The following is a 22,755-nucleotide window of genomic DNA, read 5'->3' as shown; positions in this document are numbered from 1 at the left end:
ATCTTGTACAGGGGCACCCAAGGAGATCATTAAAATGTTATCTCCTGTGTTTCCAGATCGTTTTGTGCCCTTTTTTAAAACATCTCTTCCGATGCTTAAGCTGAAAATTTAGGTTGCAGAAAGTTTTTGGGAACGGAATCTTGTCCGAATTTACTAACTGTTGTCGGCTTTCCAAGAGTGTTAGCTGACCTTTTCCCGAATTTTATAACAACATATTTGCTCTTTTTCCCTCGTAAACGAAAGGAATTAGTTTCCAGAGTTAAACGAAATTTTTAAGGTGAGATCTTGCTAAGTAAACTTTCGATTTTCTTCATAGCTAGATCTGAATTTCTTAGACGCTTAATATCCGCAAAAATTGACTATTGGGTACCTTGCGGATAGCTTTGGAAAAAATGGGGCGAACTAAATTCCGCTTGAAATAGGCAATAGGTGCTAGCGCTGGATGTTTCGAAGCAAAATGACGAGAAAGTTTTAATTCTGTTTTGGCATTTAGCCATGTGTATCAAGGCTAAAACTTGTGTGAAACTTTTGAATTGAAAAACCTATTTTCGGGTGAAAGTTATTTTTCTTCCATTTGATCAAAAGGGATATCCAAATTGACGTTTATTAGCATGAGTAAATCTTGTTAAAGGTTTTGTTTTGCAAAGCTTTACAACTATCCATCTATTGATTGCATTTCTTGGCATTTCAGGCTTGGTAAAGAATAAATTTAAGAGCAGTTTGACCATTATGATATTTACTGATTTCCAATAGACTTCGCCAGAAGCCAGTATTTTTGTCTGTATTCCTGACTTCTAGTTAAATAACAAATTCGCAAAGTTATCCCCGCAGAACCTCGATAGCGAGACGAATAAGATTACAATACATCATTCTTTGAAAGAGTTCATACGACCCATTCAGATGTTTCTTTGTCCGGCAAGTAATTCATGGTAAGGTTATTATGTCCCCTACTTGTCTAATCAACTGCTCTTTTGTTTTTGTTTTTCTTCCACTAAATACCGCATCGTTAATTGTTCGTTCAAGCAACACTGATTTTGACAATGTTTTTCTCGACTTTCTAGCTGACTAAGCCCATTCCTTCACTTCAAATCAACTGTCCACCCAGCCCTAGCTTCGTGAGGTTTTGCGAGTCACCTATTTCTAGTATTCATTTATTTAATGCTAGCGGTTGAAGCTGATTGAAACTTTATTGAGAGAAAGAAATTCTCCACCCGAACACAGCGTGGCTGATTGATTCAGATGGACAATTATTCAGTTAATTTATTGACAATAAGAAACTAAATACAGAGGCCAAAAGTAGACTCAAAGTACAGAGGACAAGGATGAAGGGAACGTGGGAATCCATCTTAAAGATGGCGGCTGTACATTTTACCACAAAACATTACAAACCTCTGAACACAGAGGTAAGCTGTTCAAGTTAGCGTTCCAAACAAGATGCTAGCCTAACTTCTGGGGAAAATACTATCAAGTTTTAAAACCCTGGCGGTGTAGTAGAACCGCTATACCAAAACGGCAACGACAACGACAACGAAAACGTCACTTGAAAATATAAGTTCGTATTATTTGCACTTCTTCGCGGTTATTCGAATTCATTCGACTTGTGGCCGAACTATCCAGTAACAAAACAGGTGAGAATGGTGTTGAAGCTGACACAGGGACTGAATGAAAAATTTACCGTCATGTGCCTTAAATTTGGTCATTTCACTTTGTTGTTTGGCCGAGTACAGCGAAGCAATGTACCAAATTATAACGCACGTGCAGGGCCTTTGTTTTCTCTTTAAATGCTATTGTTTTGTGAAGTTCTCGTTGCCATCACCTTAGTAGCTTCCTAAACTCCTTGTTTGCAATGTTGGTTGATGAATGTGCAGATTAAAAAACATTTTACACAAGGGCTTAGAATCGTGTGGTTTTCAACTCTTTTTCTTTGGGTGTCTAAACTCGGTTAATAAGAATGTGTTAATGAGTTTAAGAGGCAATATTTCAAACACGAGGAAGAGTGTTTCATTCGATTTTCGAACACCGAGAAGTTGACTTGAAAAAAAAAAAAAACGAGATGCAGCTTCGAGGTGTTTAGAAATCGGATAAAACACTTTTCAAACCACTAATTCTTGGAGAAATTCACAGTAACAGTTCACCAAATTTTCATATTTAAAATCATATTTCCCAACCTCCCTCGCGGTAATGATTTTCTTTGTTTTATCTTCACAAGTTTGTAAAAGAAAAGTAAGAGGATTATTTTTTTCTTTTTTAACCCTTTGGTTAAAAATATACAAATATAGAATCAAGTTTCTTACACGATAAACATTCTCTGTGCCAAAATAAAGCTTATTTTAATAGGCCTTATCACGGTTTTCGACGCCATTTTGACGGGTAGGCAAACAGGCTTGAAATAACAGTGTTTGTACGGAAATCCGATGTCAAATAATTTTCATAAAACATCACTTCTGAAAAATTCATGAATTGGAAACTTTTGGCACTAGGAAAAGGATTTTAAGAAAAGAAATTGGAGGGATGTAATTGTGCCGGAAAGCGTACAGTCGTGTTTTGAACTTTCCATACATTTCCCTGTATTTTTTTCCCGCGAACTATTTTTAGAAGCAGTTTACGGCGGTTCGCTATACAGACAAATGTATGGAAAGTTCAAAGCACGACTGGACGCTTACTGGCACAGCTACATCCCTCCAATTTCTTTTCTTAAAATCCTTTTCCTAGTGCCAAAAGTTTCCAATTCATGAATTTTTCAGAAGTGATGTTTTATGAAAATTATTTGACATCGGATTTCCATACAAACACTGTTATTTCAGACGTGTTTGCCTACTCGTCAAAATGGCGTCGAAAACCGTGATAAGGCCTATTAAGGTAATTTCAACTTCAAGGCCAAAAAAGGCATTAAAGGTACTCTTGCATAAAAGTCTTTAGTGATCTTCCATTTGATCGATCAATCGGTCATCGAGCTTTTGAGGAACTACATGGTAACTTCCTTCCTTTCTTCGCTTTGTATAAACTTTTACTCGCAATTTTCTTTTCCCTCTTGGTAACATTCAAAACTTTTCCGGGTTGTCTTCCCCAACGGGTTTTTTAACATCACTATAATTTCTCTGTTGCAATTTTCTTTTCTTTCTCGCGTCTTTCTTCCTCTGACGTTTTTACCTTCGCTTCTGATTCTTTTCCAGTCCTCGCTCTTTATTTGTCTTCGGTTGCACATCTTGCGCATGCTCTCCCTCACGCTGCCACTGCCGCTGTTGAGCCTTCTGTAATCGCCTCAGTCTCCTTCGCCTTGGACAACGAAAATGCTTTCATTTGAGTCGGTCTCACAAAGACAAACAAGCTAGAACCAATCTTGCATTGGCACAGAACAGCACCAAAGATATCAACAGCTAAAGGGTTTTTATTTAGTGAGGAAACTTCATTCAAGGACTCAAAAGCTAGAACTAGACTAGCAGTTCTCATTGAGAAGTGAGTGCTGCCGTTAGAATGTAAATACGACAATGAGAATTTCAAGATAACTTATTTTATTTGCAAAATGACATGGTTACATGTATGTTCTTTGAGTATAACATTATAACAAGTAACTATTGGTGTGGCTAAGGCTTTTGTTGGGATTACTGCTTGTAGTAATTGCTAAAAGCGGAAAAGAAATATATTGGTTAACGAAAACGGAAGGTGTAACGAATAACACTGTCAACGCAACATGTAATATAAAGGGCTTTTTAACTGATTCAGTTAGAACGAATAGTGACACTTTCTTTTGTCTATCTAGCGCCACGTGGAAATAAACTAAATACTTGGTGTAACAACAGTCACCGTGGTGTAACGGCAATAACGGGTTCATGAACTGATCAACTATTTATTTCATCTAGCAATGTTAGGCTATGTTCGAAGCCTTTTAATCTGATTTTTTGATAACAGCCATCACATAACCATCAAGCACTAACATTACATTTGAACTATCCGAAAATGCATTAATCAAAACCTGCTTCAGTGAGCAAAATGGCCCATCGCCACAAAATGAGCGATCAATGCGCCCTTGATAAAATTTGTTGTAGTTTAAACGGTACTCAACATTGTTCTACGAGGTTGCCACTTCCGGCAACTCCTCTATTGAAAGGCTATTGGCATCGGGTACTATTTTATTGGTTAGTGCATGTAAATACATGCGATCTCCATGACATAAGATGTCATCGATATTTGTTTGTGTCATATAAATCGACCGAATTCGATCGATTGAAAAGCAAAGCTGCAAGTGACATAAATGCACACTGCCGGCCTCTAGAATGCTCAATGAAAGCTTCATGGCCCTGATGAATGCTTCCTCGAATAGAAGTAATCATAATAGATCAGCAAAAAGTGCAAAAACTCACCTGTAAACAGCGAAACCTTGACTCTGATCAACTGTATTTATAACTTTCTGCGAGCACATGCGATTTCCCGCTGAGCGAGCACGATTTTCCGCTGAGCAAGCACATGTTAATTTTTTATAAGACAGCTGCTGATTGGCTAGAATTGGCTAGAATTGGCTAGACTACTACGCCATATAACAGGATTTCTGATTGGCTGTTTCTTAATGCGAACGATGGGTCGAACCGTCGAACCAAAATTTCTCGATGGCTTCAAGAATATGAAGGCTGCCTATCGGCAGCAATTAATTGCGCGACTCGAGTTTTGACTCTCGGAATATAGGAATTAAAGGTTTTATTTACCTTGCGAGAAGAGTCCCCTCCGATCTATTCCTAGATAACGCTTATGGCACCCTATGAAGACACGGAGAACTGGTTCTAGTTTCTGATTGGAGCATGTCAGTTGTAACATCACAGGTATCGCCCCTTTTTCAAGCCAGGACAAATCACACGACAAGCCACTTTTGTTTATCTGAAGGAAAACCCAAGCGTGAATGCGACTGCGGAAAAATGCGAGTTTTCATTCTTTTTATTGTTTGTGCCGCTTTGCTGGAAATCGTCAACGGTGCAAGACAGCGTTCATGTAAGGTGTGTGGCGTACTCGATGCTATCCTGAAAGCGCAAGTCCGTCTGGAAAAGACGGTGAAAGGATACGGTAAAACGCTGGGAAGTGGACGCTGCACTGAGGGTAAAGGTATCGTCAAATTCATCATGTTTGCCCTCAGAATGTAAAGGATACGCAATCATTTACGCTCATAAACTTGAATTTCCGTTAAAATCAGGCACGGTGAGGGAAAGTCGAAAATCAAAATACAACGTGAAACGTTGACCTGAATACGGATAGGTTTTACATCACGCAGATACTAAATTCCGTATAAATACAACCTCATTTTTTGGAAAGCAAAGTGATTTAATTTACTCAATTTTTTCCCATAAAATTGTCTAATGTGAAAGATGCAATCTCTTCAATTTTGTCGCAAGTCCCGTCACACTTCCTTGCGAACGTAGATTTCGCTAAAATTTCAGGTTGATTTGAAAGCGTCAACATTAGTTTTCATAAATTCTATTATCCATAAACGCTTACAGGTAGCAGTGCCTCCGGGAATCATCGAATGACATGCGTCGCGAAGACATCATAATATCCTTTTGAAGACTCAGAAAAAGACGAGGGACAGTAAATATAGGATTCCTACATGCCACAATACATATCAATTCCGATTAATAGTCCGCGACTGAGCTCATTTCAGATATTCAGTAGGCATGCGTGGGAGATCAATTGGAAATTCTTAATTGGTCATTTTCATTCAGAGATTCACAGCGACTTAAGGGAAATTTTAACTCTATATTAAACCTTTATAACTAACATAAAACTGATTAGTTTTCATGTTACACTTTCTCGGTATACAAAAAGCCTAAATACGTCATTCTACGACATAATTATCGCATTTAGGAAAGCCTATAATTTGTCGAAATTAATCTTTTTTTGGCGGTTCCTTTAAATCATTAAGCGCGGTCAGCTTACGGGAGATATATCGAGAAGCTCCCAGACACTGTACATGAAATACCCTTCTAGCGCTGTACTTTACATCGTCAGAGTTTGGGAAAATTTTTCTTGACCTACGACACAGATCATTTTGAGAATAATTTGTGAACAAACTGTTTACGTTATACAAAATCTTTCCCGCATTGAAACACGTCTACTCGGAGATGCAAATGAGGTCTATTTTGGCTATCAATCGTGCACAGCAATCTTTTGTGTATGGGTATTGTTAAAGTGAAAATTAGTGGATCGCATTTATTTATTGAAACATAAAAGAAAAATAGGCATGCAAATGCCTACACGCGTCTAGTGATAGCCATATGTCGACCACTTGATGAATGTCTCGGCGGAATTGCTGCGGACGACTTCTGCAAAGGGAAAACGAGAGTACTCGTCGATCATTGCTAGTAAGTATTGACCTCATGGAAAAGGACTGCAGAAAATCAATGCTAAGATATTGATTAAGCCAAGGTCCACGTGGGGGACCTAACAGGCTCAGTGGCTCAAGTCTGCATCTGGTCGTGTTTGCTTGGCGTGGTATGCAACGCTGAACAGCTTCGGTAATCAGACTTTCTCAAAGTCCGTTTTCGTGGGAGTCTGCAGTCAGGCGGAAAACTTTGTCGCTCGTCGGTTTCTCTCTCGGAGACGACTTGAGGCAAATCTACTTCGGTATCAGCAATATTGTTTCCGGGAAACCGCAAATAGCCCAAGCTCAAAATATGAGCGCTAGTTACGCAACGGTTGAAAAATATAAGGATTTGTATGGGAGAAAAACGGTTTATTTTAGAGGCTAAAGACATGAACGAATTTTTAAATAAAAATCACCCATCTTACTTCTCTGGTGTATTTCTTGCCTCCCTATGTGGTTTTTAGGGCGATTTAGCGCGATTCCAGTGAGTTTTAGTTCCATCGCTCTCTCTCTATATATATCCTTTCCTCTTCAGTGGATCCGCTCGGCGCTCGAGCAACGCTGCCCAACCTTGGGAAAGGATATAAAGGATAGAAACGGATACAAAGGATACAACGCGAAATGACCAAATTTAAGGTTTTGAGGAGAACATAAGGACTTGACGACAAAATTTTCATTCCGTTCCTACTAATTCTGTTCCAGGATATTTCGACCACATTGTACAGGTTGAAAAAATTGGAATAACCGCTAAGTAGCAAGTGCCAGTAGCGCGAACATATATTTTCAAGTGACGTTTTCGTTGGTGTTGCCTTCGTCTCTGCGCAAGTTCCCTGTTGGGCTAAGTCGCACAAGGGTTGTAAAGTATGTTCATTTAAAGTGTGCGACGAATTGTGCTACCGCTTCCCCGTCTCCTTCTATTTCTTCTGTCGAATTTTGTGACGATGAACGACGTATTTTTTCGAGGATCGAAATATTGATACTACTGCTGTTTTGTAGTATATTCCAGTGTAAAAGATGTCTTGAACATCAGTTCTTGCGGCGTGTAGAAGTAACTGGTGTTTTTGCTTGTCGATTGAAACTTTTGACCATTTTTGCCAGCGAAACATGGGCAACAGAGCAGAATTCACCATGCGGTAAAACGACGGAATCAGAGTTATATGAATCGGTACGTCGTGCTGAGTTCGGTAGATCCGGGACTCAGAGAATTCGATCACACTGCGGAAAATAACGCATCACTGCCCTGAAATTCTCCGCACTGATTTCCCCAGCATTCGGATAGTTTCCGTGTCGGGCCTCTTAATTCTAGAATTCGTCCAGAATTTCCAAGACTGAAGGCGTGTCAGATCGAACACTAACCAGCAAACCTAGAAATGAAGGCGAGACTTAATCGATGCTTTATCCGTTATTATAATACCTAACCCATAAAAACCCTAAGTTCTTGATTCTAACACTATCGAACCGTCACCACTTATCCTATTTCGTAATAACTCCACTACGATCGAGTTTATCTCTAGCTCTGAAGCCCTGGTGATGGATTCAAATTAAAGCTTCTAGGCCCAGGGGGGGGTACTCGGGTATATTAGTGACGGGGACGTGCGGAGACCTTTTTTGGGTTTGAAATTCTCGGCTTGGGTATTTTTTTTGGGTTTGAAATTTTCTGGTGGACTTTTTTTGCCCTTAAGATTTTGGCGAGGACATTTTTGGGGGTTGATTAAAATCGTGCCCTACCATTCTTGATTTTGTGATATAAAAAGAGACAAGATGTTCCCGTTTTTGGTTTTCCTGAACAAACATATATTGCGCTCGACTTTGAAAAATGACTGCAGTCTGCTTAAAGTTTTGTGACAGATGCACGAGGAATGAATAAAGTCGGATACATGAAACATCTCACATTCTCTTGGTGTTTTGTACTTTTATTGTTTTTGATGCTTAAAAAATTTGGACTGTTTTTGGGTTACGTTTTTGGCTGCTGGACTTTTTTTGGGTTTTCCTTTGCGTGACGGGACTTTTTTTGGGTTTCAAAATTTGGCCTCATTCGCACCTCCCCGTAATTAATATACCCGAATACCCCCCCCCCCCCCCCCCTGGGCTTCTAGGTATCCTCTCTCCAAATTCAGAAAGTATTATATGCTAAGTGACATTACTTTTTCTTGTTAATTTCTCTTTAAAAGACGGCAGCAAGTTCTCTGTCACTGCTGTAGCACAATGCACGAGCCTGGTAAAGTCCATTCCAGACAACCACTACAAAATGGATGCACTGGACCTAAAACAGGGAGTCATGTGTCGCGCGCTTGCTCAACCAGCCATTGATGAATCGCAGTCTTATACTGTGTCAGCAGAACTCCTAAACCAGGCGGGATGGAAGGGAGTAAACAGCGGACATCTTGGATTACTGTTCAACGCTGTTGATGAAAACAACTTCGATTTTGTTTACTTCAGGTACATTTACCATTCTCTCCTTGTGCTTTCCAAACTGAAGACAGCCGGAAATGCAGGCTAAGTAGACCGCCGACCCGCACTTTGCCACATTATTGAACACAGATCCACTTGACACATACACACCATATTGATTTCGGATTAATGGCCCTGTATGCGTGAGATCGATTGCATGAATGATGGTGAGATTTTGACTGCCTTCAGTTCGTTTGTCATTCTGAGCATTATTGTCGATGTATTGAACTTCTTGACACTGTGGGAAAACTATTGAACGACGACTTTCAGTGAAAAAAAAAAAAAAAACAGCAAATTAATAGCAAAAAATGCTCACCATGCCAAATCCTGAAATTCTGGAGAGTCGCCGTCGTGTTAGCCTCCGCTCGCAGACGTCTTTCGGCTCGTGAGGCAATCTTTCCTCCCCAGCGTTGGGGAGGAAAGATTGCGTGACGAGCCAAAAGAGCGTCTGCGAGGGAAGCTACTGTCGTATAAAAGCGTGGGTCGGAAAACCCGAGAGGAAACACAGAGCCAAAGTGGTCAGTGGTGCTGTTGAAAAAGCATTCATGAAAGCGATGCAAAAAAAACGGAAAATCCGTCCACCATCCTACGGTCAAAATCAAAATCCCTGTCGTTCAAAATAGTGTGCTGCTAAATGCGCCCCCATTCAGTGTTCTGATAGCCCAAAGGACTAATATACTACTTCTAATATAAGCGCATTTAGCGCACAGATTCCAATCATAACAGCAATGGAAGATAAGAAAAGAGCCCATGATCTGGTCTGATAATTGTTCAGTTGTTTTTGTATCGACTAATATTAACTCTGTTGTGAATGTCAGGGTGAAGGTAGCTTGAGTTCATTTCAACTTTGAAGCTTTAAGATACCAAATGTCTTCAAAATGGTAAACTGATGGTCAGCTGAATGACTGACTGAAGACCGCCGTGACTTACTCAGTGTGATGATCGCCTGACTGAATGACTGACTCACTGACTGACTGAATGAGTGAATGAGTGAATGAATGAATGAATGAATGAATGAATGAATGAATGAATGAATGAATGAATGAATGAATGAATGAATGAATGAATGAATGAATGAGTGAGTGAGTGAGTGAGTGAGTGAGTGAATGAATGAATGAATGAATAAATGGATGAATGAATGAATGAATGAATGAATGAATGAATGAATGAATGAATGAATGAATGAGTGAGTGTCTAAGTGAGTGAGCGAGTGAGTGACTGAATGAACGAACGAACGAACGAACGACTGAATGAATGAATGAATGAATGAATGAATGAATGAATGAATGAAGGAAGGAAGGAAGGAAGGAAGGAAGGAATGAATGAATGAATGAATGAATGGATGGATGGATGGATGGATGAAAGAATGAATGAATGAATGAATGAATGAATGAATGAATGAGTGAGTGTCTAAGTGAGTGAGTGAGTGAGTGAGTGAGTGAGTGACTGAATGAACGAACGAACGAAGGAACGAACGAACGAACGAACGAACGACTGACTGACTGACTGACTGAATGAATGAATGAATGAATGAATGAATGAATGAATGAATGAATGAATGAATGAATGAATGAATGAATGAATGAATGAATGAAACTGACTGATCGATTGGCTGAGTGAATAAGTTACTGACTGAAAAACTCACTGTTAATCAGCTTACTCACTGACTGACTGGCTGACTGACTGATTACGGGATGACTCACAGACTGATGATCACCTGACTGACTAACGGACTGGGCAGCTGACTGAATGACCGGCAGACGGACTGACTGACTGACTGACTGACTGACTGACTGACTGACTGACTGAGTAGTAAAATGACTCACTGTTGATCGGCTGACTCAATGACTGATGACCAGCTGTCTGACAGACTGGCTGACCGGCCGATTGATGACTGACTGACTGGGTAGTTCATGAATGCTTCCATTTCCATTACCAAAAAAAAAAACCCGACGAATCGAAATAAAAGTAATTAACTAATTAGTTAAGTTGCTTTCGTATCTCACATTCTGACTGATTCAACATAGATTAACTACTTGATCGGCAGTTGCTTAGTGCGGTTAATGTTAAAATTATATTTAACGCCTATGTGTCTATCTGAAAAACCATGATTGAAACTGTTTAGGCCTCACTGGACAAACGGCTGTTATCAAACTGGATACATGGCTGGTGGAAGGTTGCACTTTGTTGAGACTAAGCCCTGCCCCAATGGTCCCCCGAAAGGCGGTGTGTGGTTCCCCGTCACAGTCACGGTCCACTGTCAAAATGCGCAGATTTATCGCAGTGGAGTCCTCGTGGCGACTATCAGGTCCCATTTTGTTCTGAGAGCTCGGGGAGGCGTATTCACTTTCCATGGTCACAAAAACGTGATCCTCTTCAGGAAGTTCCAAATTGCCCCTCAAATTTCCGTCAGCAAGAGGTGCAAGCAGGTAATGTCATAACGTATTCAAAACGCGTACCATAATAATTCAATTTGCCCTTTATTTCTACAGCGCCATCATACTGTAAAGCCTTTCAATGGTATTCAAGCGCGCCTTCCAACAAGGTTGTTGAATCACTAATCTTCCAATTGGAAGTACCAAAGCGCTTACCACCACAACACCAAACGTAAAGAAAAAGAAGAACAAATGTGTAGCTTTGTTTTTAAGGAAAACTGCGTTCACAATAACTTGCTTTTGAAATTTATTTTCTCAAACTCATTAATAATTCATCAAGGGAAAACAAAGAAAATCACTACCGTGACAGAGGTTTGGATATTGGATCCTAATTACCATAAAATTTTGCCAACTTTAGCCTTGAATTTCTCCAAGAATTATTGCTCATTTGAGAAGCCATATGAAAGTATTAACACTCGAAAGCGTGTTTCATCAGATATCCAAACACCTCGAAGTCGTTTAAAAAAAACTCGGCTGCGCCTCGTTTTTTCAACTTACTTCTCAGTGTTTGGATATCTGATGAAACACTCTAACTTCCTCGTGTTTGATATATTACTTAATGCCATAAAAAAGGGTGAATCCCTACAGACCTGTATATATGTTTTTCTGTGTAGGTGGTTGAGCTCCCAAGTTATGTCAAAATGGATGCCGACCACGGGAGCTGGCCAAAAGATGCCTTCTGTCAGGTCGCGTTCTTAAATGAAGGCAAAAGCACAAGTTATGTGCTCTCAGTTGATTTGTATAACGTCATTGGGTGGGGTGGAGTCAACTCCGGACATCCGGGAGTGTTTTTTAACATGAAAGATCAAGACAACTATGATTTCGTCTATTTCAGGTTTGTAAAGAAGTCTTAATTTTTTTTAGATGGTGGTGAAAAGAAGGTGGATAACTTTTCGTTTTTTATAGTGTTGATGGGATTTAATGTATTGGAAATGGGATTTGATTATTAAATTTGTGAACCGGGAATGAAATGTGAGGCATAATTTGTGCCGGAAGCTGGGATATAAGCAAAATTTGGGTTGGGAAATGGGCTCTGTAACCCCCCTCCGCCCCATAGATTTGATGTTATATAATAACCATAACAATTATTGTTTTGGCAAGTCTCCTGTAGCTCAGTGATAGAGCATCCGAACTAGTTATCGAAAGATCCTAGGTTCGACTCCTGATAGGAGCACTAGAATTTCCTTCGTCTGTGTCAGTCACTGAATAAGACATCATTCTCATTCAAATATACCATCACATTTATCCCATTTCTTTCTCTATTTCCATTTCTCAGGCCTCACTCGGGCGGATGCTTTCAAACCGGTTACGTTTACAAAGGCCAACCAAAATGGGACGGAGCGAAGTCAGCTTCCTGCCCGACCGGTCGCCCAAGGGGAGCAAAATGGTTCAACGTAAAGGTGAAAGTCTCTGCAGGGAGGATGAGGGTGTACTTGAAAGGCAAATTGGTGACGTCATTCAAACCGCGTTATCCAATCAAACGACGTGGTGGTGTTTTGGTTGCCAATGGTTACAAGAACGTGATTTACTTCAGAAATTACCAGATCTCGTGAAGGGATCGTAATCGATTCAACAACGACGAATGGCTCAATTTAATGGCAAGTAATCATTAGATTTAAAGCACAACATGTAAACGAAACCTTGGCTTTAGTAGTCGGCTTAGGTTAAGGACTGTGGGTAAAATTAAACACGCCGTGTGAGAGCTTAAGCATTAAATGAAATAGTTATTCTTAAACTAAGAGGCAAGCCGACTTTATAGTTATTGTAGCAAGAGTTATAATTTTGATTTCAATAAAGATGCCGTCGTCCACCGTTACTGCTTTGTCGTGAATCAATTGACTCAGTGTGTGTGTAGCCCTCAGTTTATGCATGCCTTTGAGAGCATGTTGGAAGATTGGAAAAACCGCTTATACATGCCCTAGGTGGGTATCTTGTACGAAGGCAACCACCGACACTATTTTTATCAAAATCATTAAAGTGTTGTCCGCTCCTGTGTTCCCAAACCGCTTTGTACCCTTTTTTAAGGTGACTCCATACAGTTATTTGGCGCGCAGCGACTGGGTACTAAAATGGAAATAGCTGTCCACGGTTGCAGCCCTGTTTTGTCGGTTTCTGTCGGGTTGTTGTCTCGCAAAGTCAACTCTTTCACGTAGCATCGGCCTTGCAGTTTGTGTTACAGTTTACTTCTGGCTGATTAGGTCTCTTGTAGATCCTACGTCAACTGACAGCATTATCGTTCGCGGTCCTTTGCAGTTTTCACGTCTACTAAAATGGCGCCAGCGCACGCAGCTTCTTACTGACACGGGAATTTTCATTATCCTCGCGCGCCAAAGAAGGCCAGTTTTAGACTGAAAAGTAAGGCTATTTTAACGAGTTTTCCACGGGGAATTTTTCTAAAAACTGGCTCAATGTAAGAATTTAGCTGGTATTTGTACTCCGAAAAATCTTAGGGAGAATTATACATGGACAACTGCAATAAATGGCCAAAACGAAAATTGTAGAAATTGGCGAAACGTATGTACAAAATTTATTTTGGCTTTACGAGGGGATACTTTGGAATTTCTCTCTTCTTTACACAAAAAAATAGCGAAATTCTAAAGCGCGAGATTCGGACAAACCCGTATTGAAACTGGCTAGGGTTTTAAGGAATCAAAAAAAGTATCATCTGCTGGTTGCCATGGAAACGGGGTTTACCAGTTGTAACTAAGTTTTTGACAAAGCACAAGGACTCAGGTACTCGAACCTGTTTTTGAACCCAGATATTTTCACAGGGCTGAAAGAACTAGAACATCAAGAAAAATATGTGTCACTACCAGCGACAACTGAAGAAATGGTATAGAGCCACCTTAAAACGTATTTGTGTAAGCTGCTGACAGTTTGATCTGTTCGGACGCTTTAGCTGAAAATTTAAGTTGCAAAACCTTTTAGGGAACGGAATCTTGTCCGAATTTACAAGCTGTTGTCGGCTTTCCGAGAGTGTTAGCTGACCTTTCTCCGCATTTTATAACAAAATATTTGTTTCTTTTCCTTCGTAAACGAAAGGAATTAGTTTCCAGAGTTAAACGAAATTTTTAAGCTAAGATCTTGCTAAGAAAACTTTCGATTTTCTTCATAACTACATTTGAGTTTCTGAGGCGCTTTATATCCACCAAAGTGGACTATTGGGTACCTTGCGGATAGCTTTGGAAAAAAAAGGCGGGGGTGGAGGGGAGAACTAAATTCAGCTCGTAGTTGACGTAGGAAGTAGTTGCTTACGCCGAACGTTTCAAAGCAAATGGCAACGAAGTTTTCATTCTGTCTTGAGAATTTGCGATGTGTATGAAGGCTAAAACTTGTCTGAAAGTTTTGAAAGGAAAACCTTTTTCCGTGCACAAGTTATTTTGCACCCAGTTGATCAAAAGGAATACGCAAATAGGCCATTTTACAGTTGTGTGCTTAGTGACCTGGCCTTGGCTTGGAAGCGAAGCTGCGGGTGACCTTTTTTGACAAAAACCTGGCTGCTTTTCATATGTAAATGCAAACTAGTAAGCATAAGAACAGCATGATCTACATGTGAAAAGCAGTGAGGTTTGTATCAAAACAAGGTCACCACAAGCCTCGCTTCGAATCCAAGGCCAGGTCACTAAGCACACAACTGTGAAATGGGCTATTGATGCTTATTGGTATGAGTAAATCTTGTTAAAGGTTTTGTTTTGCAAAACTTTACAACTATCAATCTATTGATTGGATTTCTTGGCATTTCAGACTTGCTACTGAATAAATTTAAGAGCAGTTTGACTATTATGATTTTTACTTACTTCCAATAGACTTTGCCAGAAGTCACTAACTTCTAGTTAAATAGCAAGTTTGCAAAGTCATCACCGCAGAACCTAGATATAATACATCATTCTTTGAATAGACTTCATACGACCCATTCAGACAGTTCTTTCTTCACCTTTTTTTTGTGAGGAATGCATTGCTAATCAAATCCCCTACTAGTGTCTAGTCAATGACTCTTGTTTCATTTGACTAAATAGCGCATCGTTAATTAATTTTCGTTCAAGCCAATTAAGGAAGCGACATTAAATTCCACGATTTTTTTTTTGCAACTCATTGCTTGCATCCATTTTGTCCAGCAAACAACATTTATTCATTAATTATCTGCTAGAACCCATCTTGCACAGGACAGCACCAACTGCGATACAAAGATATCAACTGCGGAAGGGTTTTCATTTCGGAATGAGGACACTTCATCCAAGGACTCGGAATATTGGAATTAAGGGTTTTATGTACCGTGCGAGTAGAGCCCCGTTCGATCTCTACCTAGATAACCCTGATAGCACCCTATGAAGACGCGGAGTTCTGATTGGAGCATGTCAGTTGCAACATCACAGGTATCGCCCCTTTTTCAAGCCAGGACAAATCACGCGACAAGCCACTTTTGTTTAGTTGAAGGAAAACCCAGGCGTGAATGCGACTGCCGAAAAATGCTATTTTTCATTCCGTTCATTGCTTATGCCGCTTTGTTCGAAATCGTCAATGGTGCAAACGAAAATTATCGTTCGTCAAGCCAGCGCTCATGCACGGTGGATAGCATGTGTGGCGTACTCGACACTATCCTTCAAAGGCAAGACCGTTTAGAAAAGACGGTGAAAGAACACCGTAAAATGCTGGGAACTGGACGCTGCACTGAAGGTAAAGGCATCGTAAAAATCACCATGTTTGCCCTCAAAATACAAAGGATAAGAAATCATTTACGCTCACTAACTACACTTTCTGTTAAAAATGTCCTAGCGAGTGTAAGTCGAGAATTAAAATCACGAAACCCTAATTGATATGGATTGGTTTTACATCACGCAGATACAAGTAGATAGTAAATTCCGTCTACATTTTATGGTGGGCAAAGTGATTTAATTTACTCAATTTTTTCGCGTAAAATCAAATAGTCTTATCTAACAGATGCAATCACTTCAATTTTATCCTAAGTCCCGTCAAACTTGATTGAAAACGCCAATGTGGCTAAAATTTGAGACTGATAAGAAGTGAAACTTAGCTTTCATAAATTCTAATGCTCACAGGTAAAAGTACCTCTGGGAATCCTTGAAGAAAGACAAGAAGGAAGGACACTTTAGGATGCCTACATGCCGCAGTATAATACCGTTTAACAGTTCAGATATTTTAGGCATGTTACTGGAAGAATCAATTCTTTTAAAATTATTCATTTTAATTCAGAGATTTATACAGGGTCAAAAGGAAAATTGTAACTCTACAACCTTTATAACTACCATAAAATTGTTTCTTTATGTTGTACTTTCTCTGTATACAAACAGTCTAAATGCATCATGTTACGACATAACTATCCAAGCTGAATAAATTGGCGTTAAGCAAAGTCAACAATTTGTCTCCATTATTCTTTCTTATTTATCTTTTTTAGCGGTTCCCTTAAATCATTTTTTTGGAAAAATTGACAAGTGATGGTAATATTTTCTTCCAATTCTTTAGTGCTTTTTGCACGCAAAATAAAATTTAAATCCCAAAAAAAATAAGCGTTGTCAGCAAACGATCGTCTAGTCATTGTCCACCGTTATTCGAACGGGTGTCAGTGGCAACTAGAGAACTCACACTTCATGAAAAACTGAGAGAAACTTAAGTTTGATTTCACGGATAATAATTATGCAAAAATTATGTCTCGTGTGGCTTCTTAGCAGATCATGGGAATTTCAACAGTTCACATACTTTGCGGAACATGAAACATACCGCGACCCATGGCTCTTTCTCGATACCGATATATCGAGAAGCTCCCCGATACTGCGCTTGAAATACCCTTTTAGTGCTGTAGTTCACATCGTTAGTATTTGGGGGAAAATTTTCTTGCCTTACAACACAGATCATTTTGGGATCAATTTGTGAGCAAACTGGTTCGTTCTAAAATGGATACCGTACTGCTCTTCTGTAGGAGCCACGAATAAGCAACTGAATGCATGAATCCAAAATTGTGGGGAAAACTAATTTAGTTAATAGCGCTGTTGGGAAAAACACAAGCTGTCCACTTGTAAACGTATTTATTCAGCACATGTAATTAAATTTCACAAACAAAACAAGTTATATTTCGGACGTGATCGATATCGAAAAAAAAAAAAAAGAAATAAAGAAGCGTTGTCGGCTGTTTTAGGGTATACACTCTTTTTTTATAAGAACGTCTAATTTTGTGGAAGAGGCTCAACCGAAATCTGAATGTCCTTATCTTTTTTTCATGTTTTGATCCTGAAACGTTCTTAGCATGTTACAACATTTTCCATCCCTTATACTTTGACGGATCAATATACTACCAGAGGAAGGGGCTCAGTTCAGTTAAGTGGCTGTCTCCATAATATCCTCAGAACCCAGATTGGTCACAAAATAGATTTGCTTCAAATCTTGTATGTAAATTGTACTTTGTCGTAAGCGCCCTTGACGCTTTCTTCCTCAGTTTCCAAGAGGTCCCTTAGTGAGCCAAATTTTAATTTTTGTAGTGAAAAATGCAAACTTTTAACATCTTTGGTATAAACTTCTCACAACAAATTTGATGCAAGGCTAAATACTACCATTGGTTGACAAGTTCAAGTCTTCTCTATACTAAAATAGTATATATGTTTTCACATCATTGTTTCAAGAAGTAAAAACAGCTTATTTTACCAACCCACCTTCACAGCTTGTAAAAAAGCAGGAAAAATGGGTATACAAAAATACATGTACACCAAAAGAGTAATGTACTTCTGGGTATCCTCTCTCCAGGCTCAGAAAGTGTTATATGCTAAGTGAAATAACTTTTTCTTATTAATTTCTCTTTGAAAGACGGCAACAAGTTCTCTGTAACCGCTGTAGCACAATGCACGAGCCTGGTAATGACCCTTCCAGACATCCACTACAAAATGGATGCACTAGACCCCCAAAACGGAGTCATGTGTCGCACGGTTGCTCAGCCCATTGATGAATCGCAGGCGTATACTGTGTCAGCAGAACTCTTAAACCAGGCTGGATGGAAGGGAGTAAACAGCGGACATCTTGGATTACTGTTCAACGCTGTTGATGAAAACAACTTCGATTTTGTTTACTTCAGGTACATTTGCCATTTTCCCCTTGTCGTTTTCGAACTGATTCAGTGGTTGATCATTTTATTAAATGAGTAAACAATGAATAGTTAATTCGATTCAGTTAATGACTGGATTCAGTTTATTCCTGTGCTTGTAGGCGAAGCTAAATAATAATAATAATAATAATAATAATAATAATAACATTAATAATAAAAATTCTGTGGAAGTCGAATTTTTCACCGCAGGATTGTAAGTGTGTGTCTGAACTATATTTCCAATTGATATATGTTAGGCCCCACAGTGCACCTAGCTGTTATCAGACCGGATACATGGCCGGTGGAAAGTTGCACTTTGTCGAGAGTAAAGCTTGCCCCAATGGTCCCCCGAAAGGCGGTGTTTGGTTCCCAGTCTCAGTAACAGTCCACGGTCAAACCGCGAAGATTTATCACAGTGGAGTCCGGGTGGCGACTATCACGTCCCATTTTGCTCTGAGATCTCGGGAAGGCGTATTCAGTTTCCATGGTTACCAAAACGTGATCCTCTTCAGGAAGTTCCAAATTGCCCCTCAAATTTCCGTCAGCAAGAGATGCAAGCAGGTAAAACCCAACTTATTAAAAGATTTGATGTTGCTTCCTCCTTTACCTCTATTCCCACAGAACCACCACATTGTAAAGCGTTTCAATGAAATAACGCCCTTTCCAATACCTTTAACACGACAGTAAGTAACGTTGAAACCATGCACAAAAATGACTTTTCTAAACTTGTATTGTTATTGCTTGCCAGGTGCTTTCACATTCTCAGAAATTTCTGTCAAAAAGACATGAGCGCCTTTAATCCAACGAAGACCTGTGCCCAAAAAGCAGCCTCTCCAGCTTCCAAAATGAAATAAGCACCCCGGGCGGTAACGATTGTGATTGCTGAAGCGATTCCTTCCTTCCTTCCTCCCTGCCTTCCTTCCTTCCTCCCTCCCTCCCTCCCCTCCTTTCTTCCTTTGTGTGGGATGGGTGGGGAGATCAAGGTTTCCAGGCAAGAGATTGCCACAAACCACAGATTTTTCAACCAAAAGTACCAACAGGCTTACTACTAAAAAACGTACTTCTATACGTAATGATAAAGAACGACCGTACAATAAACAAATAAAAAACTGAATAAATGTTTTTCTGTGCAGGTGGTTGAGCTCCCAGGTTATGTCAAAATGGATGCTGGCCATGGAAAATGGCCACAGGACGCATTCTGTCGGGTCGCGTTCTTAAATGATGACACAAGTACAAGTTATGTGCTCTCAGTTGATTTGTATAACTTCATTGGGCGCGATGGAGTCAGCTACGGACATCCGGGAGTGTTTTTTAACGCGGAAGATGAAGACAACTATGATTTCGTCTATTTCAGGTTTGAATGGTGTCTTTGCTTAATTTTTTCATGATGAAATGAAAACGTGAATAAACTTTAATTTCTTCCGACAAGATACAAGTCATAATTACATTCTGAGTAACAAACATGATTAAGCTAAAAGGAAGAGGTGGAAATCTAAGTCTGGACTGGGAAAAGAATGCACAACTTTGGTCCTCGCATGTAAAGGCATAATAATCTGTACCACGGCAAGATACTGCTTAATAGCATTCAATACAATAAAATCTGCAATTCCACAGCGACAAACCGATGAGTGGTGTCGGATCACTTGTAGACCTGGATCAGCAAATTATCTCAAATACAAAATATTAACGGCAGACTGATCCCAACGGCGGAGGTGACGAGCTTGATAGAACAAACAACAAAGGCTAGAATAACTGAAATATATTTGTTTTTTGAAGAATTTGAACATTTACCCTGTAGTAATTATTCTGAGATATTTTGTTTTTTGAAAAAACAAATATATTTCAGTTATTCTAGCCTTTGTTGTTTGTTCTATCAAGCTCGTCACCTCCGCCGTTGGGATCAGTCTGCCGTTAATATTTTGTAATAACGTTCACCTAGAATAGCACTCTTAGGATTTCACCAACAGATTTAAACGTTACATGAAATCAAGATTGGTGGTACACCTAAACTGTTGTGACTTTCAACATATATCTTTGGACCAAGGATAGCCTTCTTTTTTTTGGCATTAAGACAATGATCCTATTTATTTCTGTATTTCTATTTTTCAGGCCTCACTCGGCCCCCAGTTGCTTTCAAACGGGTTACGTTTACAAAGGCCAACCCAAATTTGACGGAGCTAACACAGCCACCTGCCCTACCGGTCCCCCCAAGGGGGCAGAATGGTTCAACGTAAAGGTGACAGTCTCAACCACCACACCAGCAGGGGACGTGCAGGTGCACTTGAATGGTACCTTGGTGACGTCATTCAATCCGCGTTATCCAATCAAACGACGTGGTGGTATTCTGGTTGCCAATGGTTACAACAACGTTGTATACTACAGGGATTTCCAACTCTTGTAGAGATATCGTTTCTGAGTCAAAGACGAATGGCTTAATGTAATGGCAAATATAAGATGCTTTAATTTGAGTAGCACAAGCAGACGTCACCTTGTTGTTTTGAAGATGCTTTGGCTTATAGTATCACGAAATCTTTGAAAATCGTTAGTTACTAGAAGAATTTGAACATTTACCTTGTAGTAATTATTCTCAATCTATAGAAAGCAAAAATAATGTTACAGTTACAAGAACAAAAGTTATACTTTTGATTCCAATAAAGATGCCCTCGTCGAAGTTCCGTTAATCTTTCTTATGTGTAGGGCTCGATGCTCACCGCTCTCAGTCTTGGGTCCAGGACTCCGCCTCCCCCAAACAGCGGATGGTAATCGAGTCTATCACTGCTGTGTGTGGACCACTCTATGCATACCCGTAAGAGCATACTAGAAAATTGCTCGCGAAAAACTGCTTTTGCGTCGGGTATGTGTCTTGTGTATGAATCTGGAAAGACTTGATCGAACTGAATAAAACTTAAGGTAGAGAGTATTCACCGCCCTGAGCGCTTATTTAATTTTGGTCCCATGAGGGTGGGTGCTATCAATTTCCCAACATTCTCAACAAGCGAGGACAATTTTAGAGAATAACAAAACGAAGGATAACAAGTTTATTTTGCTTCAACAAGACAAAACAAAGTGCAAAAGCTAACATGAACAAGCCATAGACAATATAAACGTTCATTATTGACTTCCGTATCTATTTTTTAACCAATTTTGGAACACAACTGACGTTCCTCTTACTTAATGCTGGGCTAATAAATAAATAAATGTTTTTTGTTGGGAGGGTGGGGGTGGGTGGGCGCTTATTATGGGTGGGCGCTTATTCGAAGGTGGGCGGTAATCTCGTACCCAGATCTCCCACGGTGAGGCGGAGGGGAGATCTCACATTTAGACATTCCCGAACCAACTGAGATCAGGGTACGAGATTAGGTGGGCGGTTAATCGAATAAATACGGTATGCGCTAACGCCACACATTACACTACAGTATATATGAGTCCAATGTTTCCTCATGATCTTTTGGGAGTTCTTGAAACCAATGTATGTGTAGGTTAAAACTTGTCTCAAATGTTTTAAAGACCGCGGTTTTCGGGTGCGTGTTATTTTACACGATCTTTGCTTCGGATGATTAGCACTTTGTTTACATGCAGTTTCCTTCCCGTCACAGTACTGAAGATTTCTTTCAGTTTTCTATCGTCAACGTTTAGCGGGAGGTTTCGCATGCAAAGCCTGAAAGAGAAAAAAAAATTACTGTCAGGTCTGCAAGTGGTTTTCCTTTCGTAACAACAACAACAACAACAACAACAAGCTTTATTTGCATGACTATAACAAATACAGTATTGCAAAAGCTATTCATAGCTAATTATTGATTCGTTAACTAATTCCTAAGATAACTTAAAATAGAATAAATTAAAAAAATTAATAAATAAAATAACTGAAGTCTTTGCTTATTTTAAACTATTCATACAGAAGAAGTAATCATTCCGGAGAGAAGTTCATCTCTCAATTCGAAGCACGAGGAAACAAATGAAGTTAATTGAGTGTTTATAAAATAGTCAGTTGAGTTCATTGTATGCGATAGTAAAGCTTCTTTTACCAATAGTCGTGTAAATGGAAGGCTAGGTTCTATTTTAGTAAAGAACATATCTCTTAAAGAAGAGTAACTTGGGCAATCTAATAAAAAATGAATTTCATCTTCAATGGTCAGTTTTACAGTTGCAAACATTACACACTCTTTCATTACGGGGTATGTTGTCGTATATTCCTGTTTCAATCAAAAGCTTGTGGCTGCTTATTCTTAGTTTCACTAATGCTTTCCTAGAAGCGTCTCTCCTTGTGAGATCTAGGTAAGCAGAGGGGCCAAAAGTTTTTTTGATTGTGTAATAAAAGTTGAGTTTTTGTGAGTGTTGAAGGGTTTGGTACCAATAAGAGATATATTTCTTTTTCATAAGATCTATTTATTGTTTGATGTTATTTTCATTTAATGTGTAATAATTAAAATTGGGGA

The 22,755-nt window shown here is 39.5% G+C and overlaps 1 protein-coding gene across 1 annotated transcript in view; it reads left to right on the top strand.

The window, feature by feature from the left end:
• The first annotated feature begins 4,683 nt into the window (after positions 1-4,683).
• LOC146478171 (uncharacterized) overlaps positions 4,684-22,755 on the top strand; it is a 36,728-nt gene continuing 18,656 nt past the window's right edge. Inside the window, exons 1-5 of the mRNA XM_085112533.1 lie at positions 4,684-5,091; positions 18,046-18,310; positions 18,577-18,880; positions 19,453-19,673; positions 20,429-20,716. Of these exons, the coding sequence (XP_084968659.1) occupies positions 4,794-5,091; positions 18,046-18,310; positions 18,577-18,880; positions 19,453-19,673; positions 20,429-20,716 (1,376 nt within the window). The 5' untranslated portion in view covers positions 4,684-4,793. The remainder of the gene's footprint in view (positions 5,092-18,045; positions 18,311-18,576; positions 18,881-19,452; positions 19,674-20,428; positions 20,717-22,755) is intronic.

Source organism: Pavona decussata, unplaced genomic scaffold (assembly GCF_977016875.1).
Source record: "Pavona decussata unplaced genomic scaffold, jaPavDecu1.1 SCAFFOLD_67, whole genome shotgun sequence".
NCBI lineage: Eukaryota > Metazoa > Cnidaria > Anthozoa > Scleractinia > Agariciidae > Pavona > Pavona decussata.
Note: the sequence above shows the minus strand (reverse complement) of the source record. Positions and strands in the feature narration are given on the sequence as shown.